The 22,659-nt window shown below is 34.7% G+C and overlaps 1 protein-coding gene across 1 annotated transcript; it reads left to right on the top strand.

The window, feature by feature from the left end:
- Positions 1–5,085: 5,085 nt before the first annotated feature.
- Positions 5,086–22,243, top strand: LOC131865868 (uncharacterized). The gene is made up of 4 exons (XM_059215414.1): positions 5,086–5,245; positions 19,876–20,151; positions 21,673–21,971; positions 22,043–22,243. Exons 1-4 carry the CDS (start codon positions 5,086–5,088, stop codon positions 22,241–22,243), a joined length of 936 nt encoding a protein of 311 aa, XP_059071397.1.
- The last annotated feature ends 416 nt before the right edge of the window (positions 22,244–22,659 follow it).

Raw genomic sequence — 22,659 nt, 5'->3', positions numbered from 1 at the left:
TATATCATTAAAGTTATCACTTAACTTCTTGATGAAGTCATTGGTCTGATGGGTGATTGGTCGGTGTAGTTCCCAAACAACTTTACCGACTATTGGAAAAAACTTCTCAAAGTAGAAAAACATACATACAAGTAATGATCCAAATTTTAGAGTATTTGCCGAGTTGTTCTTCTTTGGCTTCCTGATTGTGTTCAGATTTTCAAACAAGTTCTTCAGCAATACTTCACACAAGTCAATTTTCATGCCTTTCTTAACAATTTTGTATGCTAAGTCCACTGTTGCACATGGTACACTATTTTCCCTTGCTGATTGGAAGAAACAGTAACCCATTACTCTAATGGCAAATTTGAGTTCAGGATCAGTGACATTGTTCAACTTCAGACCTCTGTAATCCGATTCAACTCTAGTCAAACTGATCAATTCCTTCTATGATATCATTTTTTGTGCTCGAGCATGATCATAGATAGGATATCCGGTGATCAGATGAATGATTTCTTTAGTGATCTTAAATGGTTGCTCTTGTAGCCACATGAAATCATCATGCACTCAGCTTAGTACAAATTTGACCCACTAGAGTTTGAACACACGGGGATAGGTTAGGGCTTCAATCAATCCCTTGATTTTGATATGCTCATACTTGTTATCCATTTTACCATCTGTGCACAATTCATCATATGCATCTTTGATCTCAACATGACCGAGTTCTTCAACATGACATTTTGTGAAGAATCTCACATCCTCGACTAACAAGACTCAATCTAGGATGAGTGAAAAAGTATTTTTGTCATCCAGTGTAGATGCAATTTTGGGAGTCAAAGAGTATTTTAGTGAGGGCTTTTGTACATTTGTGACAACAATGGGGTCTTGGATCTTAGATGCCATTTTGATTTCAGATAAAAATTGACATAGGAACCTTAGGGTTTGAGAACTAAACGAATGGTAGATGCTTCACACTCAGCAGATAATAACAACTTAATGAGTTTGGTAAACTAGCTTAGCAATGTGATGAGATTCGATGTAAATACCTTAGATTTTTCTTTGAAGATGGTTTGATTTCCTTGATTCTCTCTGCTCTGCTTCTCGAAAACTTAGTGAATGAAAATGACCGTGAAAAACCTTTTAAGTACTCAAAAATACCTTATCGGGCTCCATGCAAGTTAGGTCAAAGACATTAAATGCACTCGGTTCACTTAACTTTCTTTCCCTTTTGTTTTTTTTGTGCTTTAACTGAGTAACTAGATTTCCTTCATATACCAACTTGACAGGCTTCCTGAATTCACCGACTTAACAGTTTTCCTGTAAAGTGCTCCAAAAGACTTTGATAGAATTTCAAACTTACTACTACATCTTACTATGCAGATTTTGAATTCAGTACATACTAAAATAGGAACTATTTAAGATTTAACCTTGTGAGAATGCAGTCCCTTCATACCTTTACCGATTAATTTGGAGTGGGAGCACCTAACTTGGTAGGTAAGGTGCTTTCTTTATTTGACACAATTTCTTTCTTTCTCCAAATCATCTTTAATTTCTCTTTTATTTCCTCAGTGTCTTCTCTAGGTTGATCTCTGCAATCTCCAGCCAAGTGTCCAACTTTGTGACAATGAAAACATGCCATACCAGGATTTCTCCATGATCTTCAGTTATTCATTCCAAACCTTATAAAGCAGTTGGCACTTATATGTCCATATCTTCCACAACATTCACACCATATCCTTGTATTGTAATCCCATGGTACTGCAAAATATTGTCAGTAAGGATCTGTGTGAGTTCAGTAACCTCTAGTATTTGCTCGGTGTGCAGACCATATGTGGTTCTTTTGCTTAAACCAACACTTCTCGGTACTATGTCCATATCTATTGCAGTTTTTACAAAACCCTTTGAATTTTGCCTTCTGATAATTGTTAACAGACTTTGTCCTACATTGATTAGATGTGTGACCATATTTATTGCAATTGTAACAATAACCATTGGTCTTAGTGGTATTCAGTTGCTTACCTTTTCTGATTTGACACATGTTGGCAGTATGACCTTGATTTCCATAGTAGTAGCAAATAGGCTTCTTCCTTTTGATGTTATTCCTTTTTCTAGCTTGTTTTGATGATTCTCCTCTCTCGGTAGTGCAGATTCCCTTCTCGATAGAGTCTTTTCCTTTGTAACCGAGTCCTCCTTCTTTGTAGGGTCGTCTTGTGTTTAGTTGCTCATCCAACATCTTTGATGCTTCAAAACTCTTCTTTAGTGTTTCCTTGTATTTCTTCTCTATTTCAAGTTCATTGCTCAACCTTGATACTTCAAGTTTCAATGCTTGATTCTCATCATTTTTCATATTTGCTTCATGATGTGTATGACCTAGTTGATCTGTCAGATTTTGTTGAATACCAGTTAGCCTTATGATTTCATCATTCTTATCAGATACTAAGAGTTCAAGTTGTTGTTTCTCTCTTTGTAGATCTCTTGCTTTATCCTCGGCTATCCTTAATGCATCTAGATTTTCAGTCATCTGTGTACTGAAATGTTCATATTCTCTTTTCATTGCTTTTAGTTGATTAGCCAATGCTTTGTTCTTTTCCTTCAACATTCCAATCATTTCTTCAGATATACTATTCTTAGATGATGTCTCGATTTGTCCCACTAACTCTTGAGAATCCTACAACTCATCAGATAATCATCTCCTTACTTTCAGAGATTTTTGCATTTGCCTTTGCATGTCTGCAATCACTTGATTTGCATTATCCATCTCTTCTTGTAGATACACAATCCTCTAAGATTGTTTATAGGCTTCCATTGATAAGATCTTTCTCTTTAGGTAGTTAAACCCTTTTCCAAGATTCAAGCTCTGATACCAATTGTTAGGCCCAATATGGAAATCTAATGTACTGAGAGGGGAGGGGTGAATTAGTACTTCAAATCCTTTTGTCAACAATATCTTTACTCTTATGCATAAACCAAAAACTACTGTAACATAATATAAAGCTAAAAAAATGAGTAACAATCATACATGATTCACTCCATAACACATATATTTTGGTTACGCAGAAACTCTTGGTTAGAGAGAAAAACTACGGTGGGGATGGCACCCACAACTTCACTACTACAATAATAAAGATTGCTCGATTAGAGCTACATTTAGCTATTTCTGATAGTTTACCATGTTAGGAGTATTAATATCAGTTAGATCTACCTTACTAAAGGATTTATACAACACTATATAAGTGTAGCACCTGGTTAAAGGATTTACAATTTATAGACTTGGTTAGAGTCTTTTACCCTATTAAAGGTTTCTCTTACAACTTCAAAATATTACAATAAAACTTTACAAATATCTACAACTTTACATCTGAAATGTTGTAGCAGATTCTATGTGCTCAAAATAAGATTACCTTGCCTATAGCATACCTCGGTAACTCATAAAATAACTCAGTAAACCCTTCTGTTTACTCTATTCCTCAACTGTTCTCTAATAACCTTCTCGGTGACCTTTGTGTCTCTATAACAGTAATAATACTCTATGATTTCTCATGTATCACATAAGTCTAGCTTCATACACATATGCACACACATTTCTCATATTCACATCTCTTTCTAACCCTAAATTCATGCTATATAAATAGACTTCTTATGTCGGTGATCTGATTCATTGCTTCAATCTTACAAACATGATTTCTTGAATAAATAACCATGCAAAATATTTCATTGGTTAGATGACCTCAAAATTATACAAAATCTGTATGTGCAATTTCCAATGTGATCATGATTTTGTATGCCTCGATCTTGTAACACGTTTTCATATGTGTGTCCAGGTTCAATGAATCTGGTAACATGTTTCACTCGGTGTATATCAATTCGGTGTATTATCTTTACTACTCGGTAGACATGAAATAACAATCGGTAGATAGCTGAGTGTATGGTGGGCTTTGTGACTGTTTTCCTTATGTAACCGACTAGGCTGTTCATACTAACTAAATATTTTAGTAGGGGTAACCGACTAGAGTATATAGAATGACTTTGTATATAAAACTAATGGGAATTTGATAAGTAGTAACATAAAGGTAGATGAAAAAAATGCACTTTCAAAAAGAACGACACCTGAAAAGGAGTTTGTATGAGCCCGAACGAAGTCCTAGAAGTTGTAGAAATGGGGATTAGATAGGTATAGTCACCCAAAACTGAATTTTTTGAAAAGTATGTCACCAAAATCAGAAAACAACACCATCACATGAAAGTACATGAAAATTTATCCCAAATAAAAAAAATTATGCTAAAAAGGGAGCAAAAATGAGCAATTTATGAGCTCTTGAAGTCGAACTGCAAAATCAAAAAGCTCAATGAGAGGGGCTAATTAATGTTTTTAAAATGATGATGTCATCAAAGTATGGGATTAAATTTGAACACCATATGGCCATTGCCAAAACTTAACCCTTTGCTTGGTTGGCATTTGTATGATGTGGACTTGATGACATGCCACCTTCAGACTGGATTCATATAGTATGGGATTGTACTGCACACTAATGTGGACTATCATGTGGTGGTATGACAAGATAACGTAGTTGGTATGGCCAGATGATGTGGTTCTTGTGTGATGCTGACCATACAGATGATGTAGCGACCAAGTGGGATTACGTATGTTGCTTGTGTCATGTTGACTGAGTAGATATATACGTTCACATGTCAATCCATGTGGATGGTAAAGATGAATGAGAGTATACCATATGGAAACAGGTGTTGTTGACTATGCAAAACATGGCTGAATGACATTTTTCCAGGTGTCCTCTCAGGGGTACAGAGATCACTGTGTGGAAATGTAAAGTACTATTGGGTGGCATCAGTGGAAAGTATGGGAGGGTCTCAGTCACCCATGTGGGATAATGAGCATGCATCATGTGGCATGGAGGCTATCATTGTGTGAGATGTGTGGCGGGAAGGTGGCACAAAGAAGGACACCACCAATTACGATGGGGGCCATGATGGGAGGAATAGATGATGAAGTAGACCATTGTTGGCCGAACAATGGAGGAGCCTGGTATGAGGAATGGTGATAGAAAAAATAATGTTGGTAGTCAATAGTGCCCATGCAAGCAACATGAAATGAACAATGGCAAGATACAAACTATCAGCGATGGCCAGGAGGAGACTGTTGTTAGTGGCCGGGAGGAGATAGCTACCGCCAGCGAAGGGAGCCGAGGACAAAAGTCAATGAACATTCAACAAGAGGTGCTGCAAAGAGAGAAAGCCCGGGTGGGGATGAGTACATAGGTGGCCAGAAAGATGAGTACAACCCCTGCACAATGAACAAATCTCGCTGATAGTATGGGGGTGGGATGATATACCCCCCCAAATAATAATATTTTTTTCCCTTTTTATTAATAATAATACTTTACAATATACAAAATAAAAAAAATACAAAATTTAAATTATAAAAATTTAATAAAATTCACAAACAATCAAATTTTTTTTTTTTATTATTTTGTTTTACAAAATCTGTACCATACACCCAAATTGGGCAAAATTTTCCTCTAATGCCTAAAAATCACTTTTCACCAAATATAGGCAAATTTATACTCAAAATCCATGGAAACAATCTACTGGATGCAATGGTGAGCTCAGAATTGGTCTAGGACACCTCTATAATATGTTTCTCCTCAAATATGCCTCTTTACCTCCTTCAAAGATGCAATTAAATCTCTCCAAAGGATATGCAATGGTGCTCCAACTTCTCTAATACCATGTCAGATTATGCTTGAAGAAAACAAGATAAAAGAGACCAATAGATAGCACAATAATAAGAGAGATAAAATATGACAAGAATAAACTGTATTCTCATCAAGATGCAAAAGAGATCATTTGGATCATAAGAATCACATACAATGTATGATGAGACTTCTTATAAAGACAAGGTTGAGAGACAAGAGAGCACACAATAATGACATGTTCCTAAATGAGATGCAAGGGTAGGTAGCATAAATAGTAAAATATGAACCACATGAGGTGGATCACCCATTGAAGGTGGAATTATCATCCCACAATAAGTGGATATGATAAAGTAACAACAAGATCACACCATAAAAGGTGGAAATTCTCCTACATACACACTCCCAATGTATGCACATGTCTCTGGTGTCTCATATGCAAACAACTATGTTATTCATGTACCTAAGTAAACTTAAGTAAAGTATAATTATATCCAGCATAAATAAATGATTACACCAACATTATGAAAATTTTAAAAATTAAGTTAACTTAATACATTAAACCATGTCGATGTCTATCTTGTTATGCCAAAAAAATCACTTTAACATGCTTATTAAAACTAGCTTAGATGAACATTAAAAATCATGAAAATGAACATTACTTCACCATAATATAGGAATAATAATATAGTATAAATTAACAATAGAAGAAGAAAATTTCACAATACAAGATTCACATGGAGATTCCCTTTTTGGAAAAAACTCCACCAAGAAGAGAGGCCAATGCTTGTATTATCTATAGTGTCCTAAATTTTATGCACCTACAATTTTGTCCTAACTTAGGACCCACTTTGGTGTTTTTCCTTTAAGGCCCAATTGAAGCTCTGATTCTACTCACACCAGTCATAAAACTCAATATTTTCACTATCTACACTTTCCTCCTCAAGATCCTGAGACCCTAACGTCCAAGACCAGGGTACCTAATGCCATGGTCGTCTCAAAAAGGGCCCATTTTGGGGCCTCAAAAGGATCCCCTAATTTGAGTATGAACCTAGATCTTTTGTCAGACTATGTTAGAAATTCAATTTATTTTTCAAGTTGCATGTATGAAAGATGTGATGAAAATAGGGTAGACAAATGAGAGGGGTGTGAATCAGTTGTCACCAAAACTTGCAACAACCTACTTCAAACTTAGATGTGATAATTAAAAATGAAAGAATGAATCACCAACACAACTTGAACACACATAACACCGACATTTTTGACGTGGAAAACCCGGTCAAGGGAAAACCACGGTGGGAACCTACGCATAATATGATGATACTCTGTTAGAAGTATATGAAATATTACAATGGGGAATGCACATGCATTCTGACACATTTCCTAGAGCTCACTGCTCAAAACAAAAAAACAAGGAGGGCTACAACCCTTGGGAAGGCTCACATCCTTATAGATAAATTCAGATCACATCTGAAAAATTGTGAACGGAGAAATTACATCCTCAATACTTGGATATAGTTTTGATTAAGCACATAACAATCTTCACTTACTTCTCCACACTTCTGCTCGACAACCAAATGATTAATACATTATTTGCACACTACTTGATACCTCACACATGATTATTATATTTATTTATACACAACAACAACCCTAGATCAATATGATCAAGGTCGTCTCAACACACATCACCTAATTATAAGATATAACCATACATGACACAATATCATTTGTGAACTAAAACAATGTCGGCTAACACATAGCATGCACCTAAATCACCACCTTGAACATGAAACACCTCCAAGAATTATGTCTCAAACATCCACAACACACTACAATCATCATGTTAGCCAAGAACATGAAGACCACCAATATACCGAGGAAAACCATCAATAATGTGCTCACTGATCAATGCGAACCACCAACAAAAGTGACACATGATATAGAAACATCCACAAGCACCATGAATTACAAAAAAAACATCCACACCAGCTCAAATTACTAGAATCATCATTTTCATCATACTGGACCTCAAGAACATCAACAAAGTTGACTATCAACCTGAAAGATTCATTTGTGGACCTCCAAATCATGAACCACTTGAACTAGGGACACACATCAACATCCCAAACATATCTCTAGATCTATGGATCAAGATATTATAATGTGGAGCAGTGCATATCAAAATACTGACACTCTGACATCACTAAACAACTAAAAAACTGACCACACACAAATACTCATAACTCGCTCAAATCATCATGCAAACCCCTGTAAATTGAATGAATCAATTACAAAAATATCTCTAGAAAATCTTTAATCCACAACCACTAATTATCAACAAACTGAGAAAATCAACTAACTAAGCACTAGTGTATCACTGCACCAGACACATAAATATTTTGATATCAATGACAACACATCTCTCAACCAATTCTCAAATACCTCACAAGCACATATTTGCAGCACTCATTCAACAATATCCAACAATTCCCCCCTTTAGCATTGATGGCAACATATGATGTGAAAAACAATCAATGATAAAGAAAAGGCTCTCTCCCCAAAATCTCAAAGAGAGACTCAGCAACTCCCTCTTTGACCTTGCATAAAATATTACAGTTTCATACATGAATCTCTCCTTCTTTTGACATAAATGGAAAAGACATATATTTGCAAACAAACCATTAAAATCACAAATCTGAACATTTAACTACTCCCCCTGAGTAGCAGCCACCTCATCAATCTGGATTACAAGATATGACTATGAAATGCACTGGATTGATGCATACCGATGCACCTTAGTTCTGATTAGGAGGGGAAATCACCCCTAACTTCTCTCCAAGATACTCAAAAGTATCCTTAGGAAAGGGCTTCGTGAAGATATCTGCAATCTTTTCCTTTGTCGATACATATTCCATTCTGGTTTCTTTCTCATTTACCTTCTCTCTCAAAAAATGAAACTTGGTAGATATATACTTAGTCTTTGAATGCAACACTAGATTCTTATAACTATTATTAGCACTCAAATTGTAATAATAGATAGCAATAGGCTCATCATACACTATTGTGATATCCTCCAACATTTGCTTCATCCATATCACTTGAGTACAATTGTTAGCAAAAACAATATATTTTGCCTTTGTAGTAGATAAGGAAATGGAATTCTGCTTCTTACTCAACCATGAAACTAATCTCTTTCCTAAGAAAAATGCAATCTTTTCCTTTGTCGATACATATTCCATTCTAGTTTCTTTCTCATTTACCTTCTCTCTCAAAAAATCCATATCACTTGAGTACAATTGTTAGCAAAAACAATATATTTTGCCTTTGTAGTAGATAAGGAAATGGAATTCTGCTTCTTACTCAACCATGAAACTAATCTCTTTCCTAAGAAAAATGCACCACCACTAGTACTCTTCTGGTCATCAACATCATCTTCCCAATCAACATAAATAAAAGAACTCAAAGTAAAATCATCATCTTTAGGATAACATAAGCCAAAATCAATAATTTCTTTCAAATATCTAAATATTGTTTTCATATCTACAACATGAGATTCCTTAGGATCAGCTTGAAATCTAGCAACGGGACAAACATTATTCATGATATCAAGTCTACTCAGAGTCAAATAGAGTAATCCACCAATCATTAATCTGTATCTGGTCTAATTTTTTTTAGGGGAATATGTTAGAATTCATGAAATGTGAGTCCTACAAGCCCAGTTATCTTTTGCAAGAATACCCGTCACAAATTAAGAGAAAATTGAATAACCAAATAATTGAAGATAAATAATAATTGAATTTCTTGTATTTATTATTGCTTTGAAATTGCTTGATTACAATGAAGGATATGAAATCCTTATAAAGAAATCTAACTCTAAAGATAGGAACCCTAAATGGTGGAGTCTACAAGATAAACTAAGAGTTTGAAACACATTGCATGAATTAGTCATGTATGCACAAATAACATAATAAACTAATTAATGCATGAAACTCTTGAAAATATAAACATAGTTTGCTTTTCCTATTTTTCATTATGCATGGAGATAAATATTAATTAATTATTCATAATTAATTAATTAACTAACTAATAAATGCCAATAATTAATTACTAAGGCATCTATTATTTAGTGAATTCATTCAATTAAGTGAATAATTAATATATAAATTATTTACTCTAATAGAATCATTATCCTTAGTCAACATACATCCAGTCACCATAGGAGTACCAACTGGATTTCAATCATCTAATCCAATATTCTTCAACAATTCTTTCACATATTTGTACTGAGATATGAAAATTCCTTTTTTTGACTATGTAATTTGCAATCCCAAAAAGAATTTCATCTCACCAATCATAGACATCTCAAATTCATTCTATGTTTCATTTGCAAAAATTCTGCACAAACTATCATTCCCTCCAAAAATAATGTCATCAACAAAAACTTCAACAATCAAGATATTATCATGATCAATCTTGAAATATAGATTACTATCAGTAGTACCTTTGTTGAATCCTAGCTTCAACAGATACTTATCCAATCGAGCATTACCATGCTCTGGGGGATTGTTTTAATCCATACAATGCTTTCCTCAACCAAAAAACCATATCAAATTGATCAGTCAATTGAAATCCATTCGTTTCTCAATGTACACCTCTTCTTCCAACTCACCATTTAGGAAAGTTGACTTGACATCCATCTGATAGACTTTAAAATCTTTGTAAGAAGCATAAGCAAGAAATAATATTACAACTTCAATTCTTGCCATCAGAGAAAAAGTATCCTCAAAATCAATTCCTTCCATCTGAGAATAAACTTTACAAACAAGTCTTTCCTTATTCCTAACAACTTCACCTTTCTCAATCAATTTGTTCCAAAAGACCCATTTTTTTCCAATTACATTAGGTCTGGGAATAAGATCCCATGTATTTTTCTTCTCAATCTGATTCAATTCTTCTTCCATAGCTTTTACCCAATGTTCATCTTTACATGCAACATTTACATCCTTAGGTTCAATCTTAGAAATCAAACAATACTCAACCTGATCCTTTGCAATTCTTCTCCTAGTTTAAACACCTTTATTTTTATCTCCTACAATTTGATTTTCTGAATGATTCAATCTTACATACCTGGGAGTTTTAGGATTTTCTTGAGCTTTAGACTCTTATGTTCTTTCTTTTACATTTGCAGTAGTTACATCACCTTGAGGCACTTGATACACTGAAACTATCTGAACTTGATTATGATTCTAAGTTTGCTTCCTATTTCTTGAACTAATATTCTAATCATCTAAATCATATCCACAAGGTCTAGATTGATACAAATTACCTTCATCAACCTTGATATTTGCACTCTCAACTATCTTTCTCAATCTCTTATTGTAACACCAATAGGCTTTTCTCTTAGTAAGATAACCAATAAGTATTCCTTCATCACATCTAGCATCAAAATTCTCTAAATCTTCATCTCTTTTGATATAGCACTTACTTCCAAAAATTCTGAAATATCTAATAGTAGGAGTATGACCAAACAATAATTCATAAGGAGTCTTACCAGTATCACTTTTGATATGTACCCGATTAAGAGTGTAAACAATAGTAATCACAACTTCTCTCCAATAGACATGCATAGCATTTACTTCAATCATCATTGTCCTAGAAGCTTCTTGAATTATTTTATTCTTCCTTTCCGCCACTCGACTTTGTTGAGGGGTTCTCAGAGTAGATAACTATCACTTTATCCCATGCTCTTCACAAAATGTGTTGAACTCACTGGAAGTGAATTCATCACCTCTATTAGATCTCATACACTTCAACTTCAAACCCGTCTCTATCTCAACCATATCCTTGAAGATCTTGAATTTCTCTAAGGCTTCAGACTTCTCCCTCAAGAAAGTAACCTACATCATCCTAGAATAGTCATCAATAAGAAACATGTAATATCTCTCCTTGCAAGCTTCTGACTTTAGATGTACCACATAAATTAGTATGCACAAGATCTAGTAATCCATTAGAAATATTCTTTTTACTCTTGAAAGAACACTAGTTTGCTTCCCTAATTGACAATCTTTGCATTTAGAGTTAGTAGGTTTCATCAACTTAGGAAGATCTCTCACTGCTTAAGTAGAACTTATCTTGACCATGCTATCAAAATTCACATGAGACATCCTTCTATGCCATAACCAACATTCATCAATTTGAGAAATCAAACATCTTTTACCAACACTATTCAAATAAAAAGATATAACCTTTTGTCTTTGTACCTAATTTGCAATTTCAAGACTGGTACTACCCAAGATTCTACACTTGCCATTCTTGAATTCAAGATCAGATCTCTTGTCAATCATCTATCCAACACTCAAGCTATTATGCTTTAGTCCTTCTACATACAAGACATCATCAATATTGTGTTGAACATCAAAAGAAATGGATACTCTACGATTATACCAACTTTGACATTACCAAATCTAACAACACCATCATCATACTTTTCTAGGCTCACAAAATTGCTCTTATCACCTGTCATATGGTGAGAGAATCCGCTATTAATCACCCATTCATCTTTCTCTTCAACTTGTGCAATCAAAGCTTTTTCCACATTCATGCAACTAATAGGATTAGTAGGGTTTGGATCATCTTCCTTGATAACAATAAACACCCATTCATTATCACTTGAATTCTTTTTATCAGATTCATCATCTGTCACACCCTCATTAGTAGCATAATAATATCTCTTATGAAATTTAGGCTTGTATTTCTTCCTAGGAACTCTTTTTGAACACCTTGAAGCTTAATGTCCTATCTTATTACATGAAAAACATATAAGAGGAAAATTTCCTTCATACTTACTAGTTGCTTTGAGTAATCTTCTAGAAATAAGTGCTTAAAGCTCATCAAGCTCTTTCTCTTCTTCTTCAAGTTCCTTCATCTCTTTCTCATAGCTGGATATCCTCCTTTAAGAAATTTCACCCGAATAATATCTTTGCTTATCCTTTTCAGAAACAGTGGCTTTGAATGTAGATTCTACCTTAGGAAGGGATTCACCAAACTCACTAACTCAAAGGTTGAAATCTTACCAATCAACATGTCTCTTGTTACATTAGTCACAGTCTGGATCTCCTGAATAAGATAAACTTTGTGTTTGTAAGATGGAGGTAAGGATCTAAGCACTTTAGCAACAATCTCTAATTCTTCGAATGTCCCACCGACACATCTCATATTGTACATAGGCTCATTCAATTTCTACATGAAAGAAGTGATATTCTCATCTTTTCTCATCTTTAAGTTCTCATATTTACCCTTAAGACTCCGTAACATGGAAATATTCACATAATTATCTCCTTCATACAAGGTTTCCAACTTCTTCTAGATCTCATGAGCAGTCTGTAACTCCATAACATTTGTCATTTTTGAATTTGTCAGAGCACTCAACAAAGTTTCCTTAGCCTTGTTAATATATTCAACTTCCTTTATCTCATCCATATTTGTAGGACCATTTATAGGAATAGTATATTTTATCTTTAGTAACTATCCAGTAAGATTCACCAATGCATCTCAAGTGACACTCCATCTAGCTCTTCCAAGGAGAGTGATTAGTTCCATCAAATCTCAGACATCCTTCTTAAAGTTCACCATCCTAAATCACCTCAAGTTGTTAAAATTCTCTGAAGGAACATGCTCTGATACCTATTGATGAAAATAGGGTAGACATCTGAGAGGGGGGGTGAATCGGTTCTCACCAAAACTTGTAGCAACCAAATTGAAATTCAAATCTGATAATTAACAATGAAAGAATGAATCATCAACACAACGTGAACATACATAACACCAAGTCTTTTGACATGGAAAACTCGGTCAAGGGAAAACCCACAGTGGGAACCTACCCACAATATGATGATACCTTTTTACAAGTATATGAAATATTGCAATAGGAAATGCACATGCAATTAGGAACACTACTTAGAGATCACTACTCAAAACAAATAACAAGGAGGGCTACAACCCTTGGGAAGGCTCACTACATTACATTAAAATTTAAATCATATTTGGAAAATCATGAACTAAGAAATAGCATCCTCAATACTTGGTTATAGTTTTGGTTAAGCACATAACAATATTCACTTACTTCTCGACACTTCTCTCCTACTAAATGATTGTTGTATATCGGTGCTACTAGGATATGTTGTTGTCACTGATGTCAACATATTCTTGTGTTTTTGTTGATCCAGTGATTGTAGATTGGTTTATTGTGTTGGTGATTATGTATTGGAGTATTTCTAGTGCTCTTGTATCATTCTTGATTGGTTTTATGCTATTTGGTAGATTTATTGATCATATTAAATTATCCAGTTTATGGTTTGGTATTTCGATTAGTGCTTTATAGAGTTTAGTATATCCTTTGGTATATTCTAGTGTTATTAGATCTTTTGATACAGTTTTGGGATATTGTTCTAGAAGTTCATGAGTATCTTCATTTCAAATGGATAGTGATTTGGAGCCTTGCAAGTTATCTTTCTACGTGGTAGTTATTGATGTTCATGTTTTCCTAAGTTTCAGATGTTGATTGATGAAGATTTGATAAGTGGTGTTGGTGTAGCTATTGCGGTTGATTCCAATGTGTTTGCTAGTGTTTCCTAATCATCTCCTATTTGGTTTGATGATCTACATTAATCTTTTTGTATAGTTTTGGTGTTTTCCTTATCTGGTGATGTTGTTCATGCTATATGAGACCTATTTGGTGGTGTAACATTTTGTGGTTGTTCTTGGAGATATTTTCGGTGGTGTAGCATGTTTGAGCATTTGATTTGGGTCCATGTTATGCCATTTATGTTATAATATTGGTCCAATGGTTTATCTTTGTATTAGGTGTTGAGATTCTTGATATTATTTTTTTTGAGTTCAGCCGACCTTGTTGCTAAGGTTGATGACCGATATATATATATAGATGAATTATTCATGTAATTTGGTGAGGTGTGGTTGTGTCTGCATTATTAGAGAAGTTATTTTATGCAAGATATAGTGAACCTATCATTTGGTGAAGTGTTTGAGAAGACATTGATGTGTTGCAGACTATATGAGCCTAACCAGAACTATTATCAGGAATTTAGAGATGCTATTTCTTCAATTCATGTAATCTAGATTATTTTCCACTCTTTATGTAAGTCAATGAGACTTATTTGGAAGGTATTGAACCTTTTATATGTTCTTTTGATGATGATTTTTGTAAAGGATGACTTTATGTGTTGTCATTTATGGAACATAAACACACACATAGGTTTACATTGTAATGGTCATCTTAGTTGTGACAAACCAATACTATTCCTAAGTCTTAAGTTTGCAAACCGGTATAATTTTTATAGTGGAGTCCAACCAGTTTGAAGTTGTTTGACCGGTATGTGTAGATAAATAGTATATGTAGCAATGACATTAGTTTTGGTCATTGTCATTAAAACCAGTTTTGGAGATATTGTGGAGATCATCAAGGAAGCGAATGGAGGACAATTGGTCTATGTGTTTCAAGAGGTTAACTCTTAACTAGAATGAGTGTTCCAACTTGTTTCACTGATTATGTGATGAGTTATCACTAGTTGTGATGATTTATCCCCAACTGACAGATTTGGCGGTAATCTATGATGCATTATGTAAGATTGTCCAGATACACTGCACCTAGGAAATTGTGATGGAGTTCCTGAGCTGACATGAAATCTAATGTCTATAAATTGACATTGTGATGAACTATTTTATATGATGTGAGATACAATTGATGTTGTAAGTTCAAGTTGTTGTGAATTACAAAGTATGTCGGTGATGCAATATTGAGTGAGCTGAAGAGGATCTATACCAACAAGATGTGCTATTATTAGATCATCTCTACATGTTGTTTTCTAATCACTACAACAGTCAAATATCCTAACTAGGTAAGCTCTAAATAGATTTTTGTATAAATCCTCTAACCAGGTGTTCCATTATTTTGGGCTTTGAAATCCTCTATCAAGGTTACTCCTAAAAGGGTTCTACTTTTAACAAGGTTCAACTCCTAACAGAGCATTGTGATCTTTAACAAGATTTGCTCCTAGCAGAGCACTTAGTAGTGTTGGGAAAAATGGTGTCTCAACCTTGCATTTATGCGAGGTTACTATTTATAGTAAGTTTTCATTTGAGCATGAAATGGTGCAAAACTCTCCCTGAAGCTTCTGGTTGGCTAGATAAGCATTCCGGTAAAGTTGCGTCGCAAGGTCACGGCTAGTTTTGAAGATATTAAAGTTTTCGTCTTGGAGGGGTGCGATAAAATGTTTAAACTTAATTTTGGGGGATTTAGAGGCTCTGAAATGCCCTAAAAAGTGGCTGTAACCGGTGCAGCAGGTTACGAGGTGATAGAGCACTTCGCGAGCTTTCCGGCACTTCAAACGGTTCGTCAATCGGACACCCGGTTCTCAAGTTATGGCCTCCGGAAGTTTGTACTCCTGAAATAGGAAAAATAATTTGTATCGGATACATAAATGAGCTGTAAAAGGGAGCGACATGTGTTGATGTGTGCTTTAACATGTCATAGGGCATGTAGAAGGGAGATAAGGTCGGCTACACCTTATTGGGTGGTTTTAGCCCATGGTTTTGTAATACCGTTTGACGGTTTCCTGTATTGTATCTCCTATTTATGAGGTGTGTGAGATAGAGGTTGTGTGTAAGAGTCTTATGGCTATTGAGTTGCCTATGAATCTCTGATTAGTGGTACTCCTACGAAGAGCTTGCTCTGCAAGTATGTTGTAATCTGTTTTTGATTACTGAATAAAATATTGAGCTGCTTTTGGAGTGTGGGATTTTTCTCCCAAAAGGGTTTTCCCCACGTAAATCACTGTGTTGTGGTATGAATACTATTATATCTGTTTCTATTTTTCTGTAACTGTTGTAACGATCTGAAGAAGTTTTGCATTACCCTCCTCTCAAGGTTAGTGTAGGAAGTTGTTTCCGCTACTTTACTTCCTTACAAGTAGACCTTAACCAATCAGTTACCTATTACCGCAGATAGTTAACTTGTGATTTTTATGTCACCATGGTTTTTCCTAGTTGGGTTTTCCACGTATAAACATTTGTGTTATGGTGGATGTTTTACTTGTTGTGTATTATTTAATATCATTTTGGATTGTATACATAGTTTTAGCTAAACTGATTAACTATTTTTACAGGTCTGTATTTGAAGTGGTATTATTTTTTCTATCATTGATTCACCCCCCCAACTCTTTGAGTGCTTTATAAGCCTACCAATTGGTATGAGAGCCTAACTTCCTTAAAGCCTAATTTCTTGGAAGGAAACCATAAAGTCATCATGGGAGATATGAGCTATAAAGAGATGTCTAGAAAGCTTGATGCAACCAAGGAAGAGCTTGAAACCCTAAGGGTCATATTTAAAGCTTCACAAGCTGAAAGGAGAGAGTTGACTAAGCAACTATTGGAGATCTCTGATAATAGTTCTTCATATGAGGCCAACATTGATGCATTAGTTGAAGAAGTGAAAAAATTTAATGGTGAAAATCTTAATCTAAGAAGAGAACTTGAAGCCCTAACAATCCATATGAGTCAAGAACTTGAAGCAAGGAGGGTAGCTGAAGATCTAATCAATGAGAGAGATCATGTTATTTCTAAGATCATGTAGGAAAATGCAGCCTTGCATGAACATGGGCATGAGGAGAAGGAAGAGAAGGAAGCCTTATAGTTAGATCTTTAAATGGCAATATCTCTGAGAGAGACTGACTAAGAACAATGAGGATCTTACCAAAGAACTTACTGAGGCTAGTGGAAACCTTGAAAAGTTCAATAAGAGTTCTTCTATGCTAGATGAGTAGATCCAATCTCAGAGGATGAAAGGTGACACATCTGGACTTAGTTTCAATACATCTAAGAAAGGAGAATCTTCTGGTACCAAGAGAAACATGCATGGAGGTAATACTACTCCTAAGGATAAAAAGCTTACCCGTAAGAAGGTTTTCAAACCTGTTTGTTTTAACTATCTCAAACCTGGATATACTGATAATGTGTGTAGAAGGAGACCTAATGAGAACATATGATATAATACTAATACGAGATATGTGTCTAGAATATTTGAAGGTCATTGTTACACATGCAACATGTATGGACATAGATCAGTTGAGTGCAGATATGGAAAAACAATCTGACACCTCACATGAATCCAAGACCTAATAATGACTGGAGAAGTACCTATGAAAACTAGAGAAATATGAATTGGGAGAAACCCTATGTCAACTGGTTTAGTCCATATGAAATGGAAAAGGTAACAAATGTGATTTGCACCACGTGCAATAATTATGGACATGGGGCTATGAACTGTAGAAGGAGAACTGGAAGAGGCAATGCAGGACCATGGAGAGAATCTTGGATGGCCTACTATCATTGTCACAAGCCAGGACACATGGAAAAGTTTTGTAGAACTAGGAAGAACAAACCAGTTAACCATTCTAAAGATCTAAAAGGTAAGAAGAAGGTTGATGTTGAGGAAACCAGAGAAAATATGAATAGAATCTAAAGGAAGAAGAGTGAGGATAAGACTGCAAAAGAACATAACCCTTCACCTAGTGTGGATAATCCTGCATTGGTGAACTAAGCTTCTGAACCAGCCTAAGGGGAGCATAGTGGTAAATCTACTTTCAAACCCCTTGAAGAGTGCATGGTAAGAAAGTTTTGCATTTTGAGTTGTTTTATGAGAATCCTTGATATCATTGTCTATCATTTTTCTAAAGGATTACCAACGGATTATATACCTATCAGTACAAGTGAGTTTGTTAAGTGGTATATTAGGGTTTGTTACCCTATCAGTTATGCAATTAATGTAGTGGGTAATTTTATAAAAGTAAGTTATACCAAGTTATTTTTACCCTAATTGCATTCAAAGAAGAATTTTTGAGCACCTGCAGAGCGAATAAAAAAAGTGTTAGCTGATTACAAACAGATTTGTGTTGCTAATCAAAAGATGAATTGAATTCAAAGATTAGAGAAGGAGAAATGGGTGTGCATTTGAGAGAGAAACCAAAAACCCTACTAGCACAAAGGGAATAAGGTATTCTTTTGTTAATCTCTCTCAAGCCAAGATAATCTAAAATGATGTCATCTTCAGCACAAGCAGAGAGACTTATGATTACTGCTGAAGCTATGGATTCTATAGAATCAGACAAAATTGAATCATATAATTCTTTATCTCAAGTTCTTGATGGTTTTATAATCAAAGGTGATTTATCTATCTATATTGACTATAAAATTCAAGATCGAGGATCACTATCTATCTATTCCCAACTCAAATCCTTGTGTGTTAAGAATGGAAAAATCAAACCCGCGTACATTAGGGTTTATGAAAAAGGTTTTCATAATACGAAATACTTTCTTCAAGATTTTGAGAAAGAGAATATTAGGATAATTCTTAGTCATGTGCATGGAGAGAATATGTATCTTGACAGGTTGCACACAATCAAAAAGGAATAAATTCATGTAGTGACTAGTTTTTAGCAAATCGGTGAAGTATCCAAATTGAGACCAGTCTCAAAAGAAGTTGTGATTGCACTGACTAACACCACCACTGACGGTCATGTGATTTTGATCAACAACATTAAAGATCTGACAATTAGATATGCAACTATGGTGATTGGTTATCAAATGTTTCACTCCAGTAGGATGAACAATGTGCCATCTACTGATGTGCATGCAACTTACAAAATGATAGAAGAAAATGCAAATTATGACCTATGTGAAGCAATCAGAAGCCAATCGATGTTGAATTTAAACTCAATCGAGAATGACAATACTCAGAAATTCAAATATGGTCAACTGTTGATTGGTCTATTCTTTTACTTTCAGAATTTCTTACCAGGAATCAGTGACATTCAATGGTCAAAAGACACACCGGTTACAACTCAAATCAAGAACAACATTAAGGTTGTGAAGCACACATTCTCTATTTCCATGAACATATATTTTAATGAGTTCCAAAAGAATATGAGCATGAGATGGAGGCTACAAGATGAAGTGGTGAAACACTTTCAGAAAGACATTTTTTTCATAGTTACTACTAACTTTTGTCTCATGGAAGTCGTTGAACCCAGGCAAGAAGAAATGGAAGAAATGAGTTATGAAGTCAACTATGACTTGTTAATTGGTTATGCCAACAAACTTTTGGCATCTCTAGTGGATAAAAAGAAGAGAAGACTGAGAACTTACCAGGAGCAAATTGCACCTGCTCAACCAAGTACTGCTAAAGAGAAAAAGAAGAAAGTTGAGAAAGCACCTTCAGTGTCAACTGGTAATAGAGTGGCAAGAAATGTTCAAGTCAAAAAGAAACCAACACCCAAAGTATATGAAAAGAAGAAGACTGCAACAAAGAAAATAAGTAGGCAACTCATTCTTCAAGTAGACTCTGAAGATATTGACATTGAAGAGAAGCCTAAGAAGACAAAAGCAACTGGTAAGAAAGCCAAACCAGTAGGAGAAATTGTTGGTATTATGGATATGTTGCATTGGTTTTGTCATTGATGTCAACACTTGTCAACACTTATCAACACTTATCTTTGTGGAGATCTTTGGTTATGTTCATCGGCATATTCAGTGACTTATGCACAGTCACTGGTATCTAGTTCACTGATAGGTTATATTGTTCACTGACACTAAGGATGATCTGTTATCATCTAGAGATTACTTGGTTATGTCGAAGACATGGTTTGGACACTTGGTTTTGGTGATTTGATTATCGATCTAATCGAGTTGGCATATTTGTTATTACTGGCAAATTGGTCTAGGTTATGGACTGGTATGCGTTATCTATTCCAGATCAGCACAAAATGTTATGGAGATGATTTATTGATTGGTTATTATTGTAAATACATTGAGATGACATGATGCATCGCATATTGATTTATTTGTAATTGATTTTATTGTAATATTCTTAGTGAGCCGACCTACACATTTGGTCTTAGGTTTTGGTATATATGTAAGATCTTATTTGTGAGATTGTGTGGAGAATATAATAAGCTTTTTATTTGGTATATGTGAATATTAGCAGAGCTACTCAAGCAAACATCATTTGAAGATTCAAGGAAGGTTTGAAGGAAATAATCAAAGCTTAACCGATACTGAATCGAGCATATGAAGATGCAATTTTGAGTAGTACATTATTTAGGATTTAACCATCCTATTGTAGTCAGAATGACTCTCATTTTGTGATTGAGTAGTGAGCTCTAGGCAGTTGGCCTTTCTGCATATGCAGACCCCATTTGTACACACATACTATCTACAGTATCATCTGATTATGGGTAAGGTTTCCCATCGTGGTTTTTCCTCTTACAGGGTTTCCACATACAAATATTTGTGTTATGTGTTGTGGATGTTTTTTCTCTTTCTGCTTCATGCATTAAGTTTCATCAGTATTGTTATTAATTGTTAAATTGTCAACCGACATTAAGTTTGGTTTACCAATACTATGCATCAAGTTTGATAAAGTTATATTTGGGTGAAAATTAATAGACAACTGATTCACCCCCCCCTTCTCAGTTGCCTCCGAGTCCTAACAGAAATATCAAAGAAAAGTACTCCTATTAATGTTATATCATTCAATCCTATGACTGATTTTGAGAGGACTCTAAAGATATTAGGGAGGAAAAGGTTTGATAATGTGAAAGAGTATTTTGATTCTTTTGATGATGGACATAAACAACAAGTTGTTCAAGAGGTAATCAATCATTTGTGTCAATTCAATTGGTTACGTCGGGATATTGAAAAGTATGTTTTTTTTTCTTTGCATTCTCTTCTTGTAAATATGTGGAAAGTTGCTATTGACCAAGATCAAGAAATCATTGACAAAATTTTCATTCAATATTTTTTGATTTATCTAGAGATGAATTGTTAACATTTCTTGATAATTTCAAAGGACAATTTCATTTTAAGGCAAGAAGATTGAAGTTATTGGTTGGAAATATTCAATTTTTTGAAGATGGTACCCATAAGATTGCTAAAGACATTCACAATATGCATGAGAAATTGAAATCCCAAACAAAGACTAGAGCTCTACCAGAGCTAAATGATGAAGAGAATATTGCACCAGATGTTGTTAAAAATAAAGATGATACAACTTCCCCACCGATTATTTTCTTTGTTGATGATATTGATGAAATTCAGGACACCATTGATACAACTGGTAATATCATTGAACCAGATAAGGAATCTGTACTACAACCGGTCATTTCTGAAACACAGAAAGTAGTTGATACACCAGTTAATGAGCCTAGTGTGGTTGTTCCATCACCACCAAAAAAAAATAGAAAATTGATATTCAACTACCACCAGTTATTACAAGTACACAGGTGAAACCTACAGAGGTAGTAAAAGATCAAGGAAAAGGGGTTGTAGTGAAGGAAAATGAAAAGAAAAAGGATGAAGACAAAAAGAAGAAAATACAGAGAACAATAGAGCAAATAGTTAAAAAAGAAAAAGCAAAGGTGAAGCAGCAAACTGAGGATAAGGATGACTCTATAAGAATTAAAAGGCCAGATAATTATAGATAATATGAGTGCATCTGAACTCATGGAGATTGCTTATGTCATGGAATCTCAGGCTCAAAAGAAAATTGTAAAAGAGCAGAGGAAAGAAGCCAAAATGATACAAAAAATTGTTCACATTTTGTCAAGTCTTCTACCTAAGACTAACACTGGCAATGTAAATACCTCTATCGGCAAACTTTGACATTTGGTTGTTGCTGCTAATGACCAACTAAAAACACTTGAAGATGCAACTCAAACCTTAGCTAAGAAGAGCTATAGAAAGAAGAAGGGAGAGCAACTTATGTTAGATATTGATAAAGGGAAGATAGCTTTATCTATAAACCAAGATCTTTTGAGAAGTATTGTTGAAACTGGAGGAATGATTTTGGCCTATACCTCTAACATTTCATTTTTCTATTCTGATTTAAAGAAGAGGTGAG

Source organism: Cryptomeria japonica, chromosome 2 (assembly GCF_030272615.1).
Source record: "Cryptomeria japonica chromosome 2, Sugi_1.0, whole genome shotgun sequence".
Taxonomy (NCBI): domain Eukaryota; kingdom Viridiplantae; phylum Streptophyta; class Pinopsida; order Cupressales; family Cupressaceae; genus Cryptomeria; species Cryptomeria japonica.
The sequence above is the reverse complement of the archived record's forward strand: the minus strand, read 5'-3'. Positions and strand labels throughout refer to the sequence as shown.

Excerpts from the sequence above, each read along its gene's own strand:
- LOC131865868 (XM_059215414.1), top strand. The coding sequence starts at position 5,086 with ATGAACAATGGCAAGATACAAACTATCAGCGATGGCCAGGAGGAGACT. Across the intron at positions 20,152-21,672 it reads TAAGAAGACAAAAGCAACTG|ATGGTACCCATAAGATTGCT; the intron begins GTAAGAAAGCCA and ends AATTTTTTGAAG. Across the intron at positions 21,972-22,042 it reads CAGTTAATGAGCCTAGTGTG|GTGAAACCTACAGAGGTAGT; the intron begins GTTGTTCCATCA and ends ACAAGTACACAG.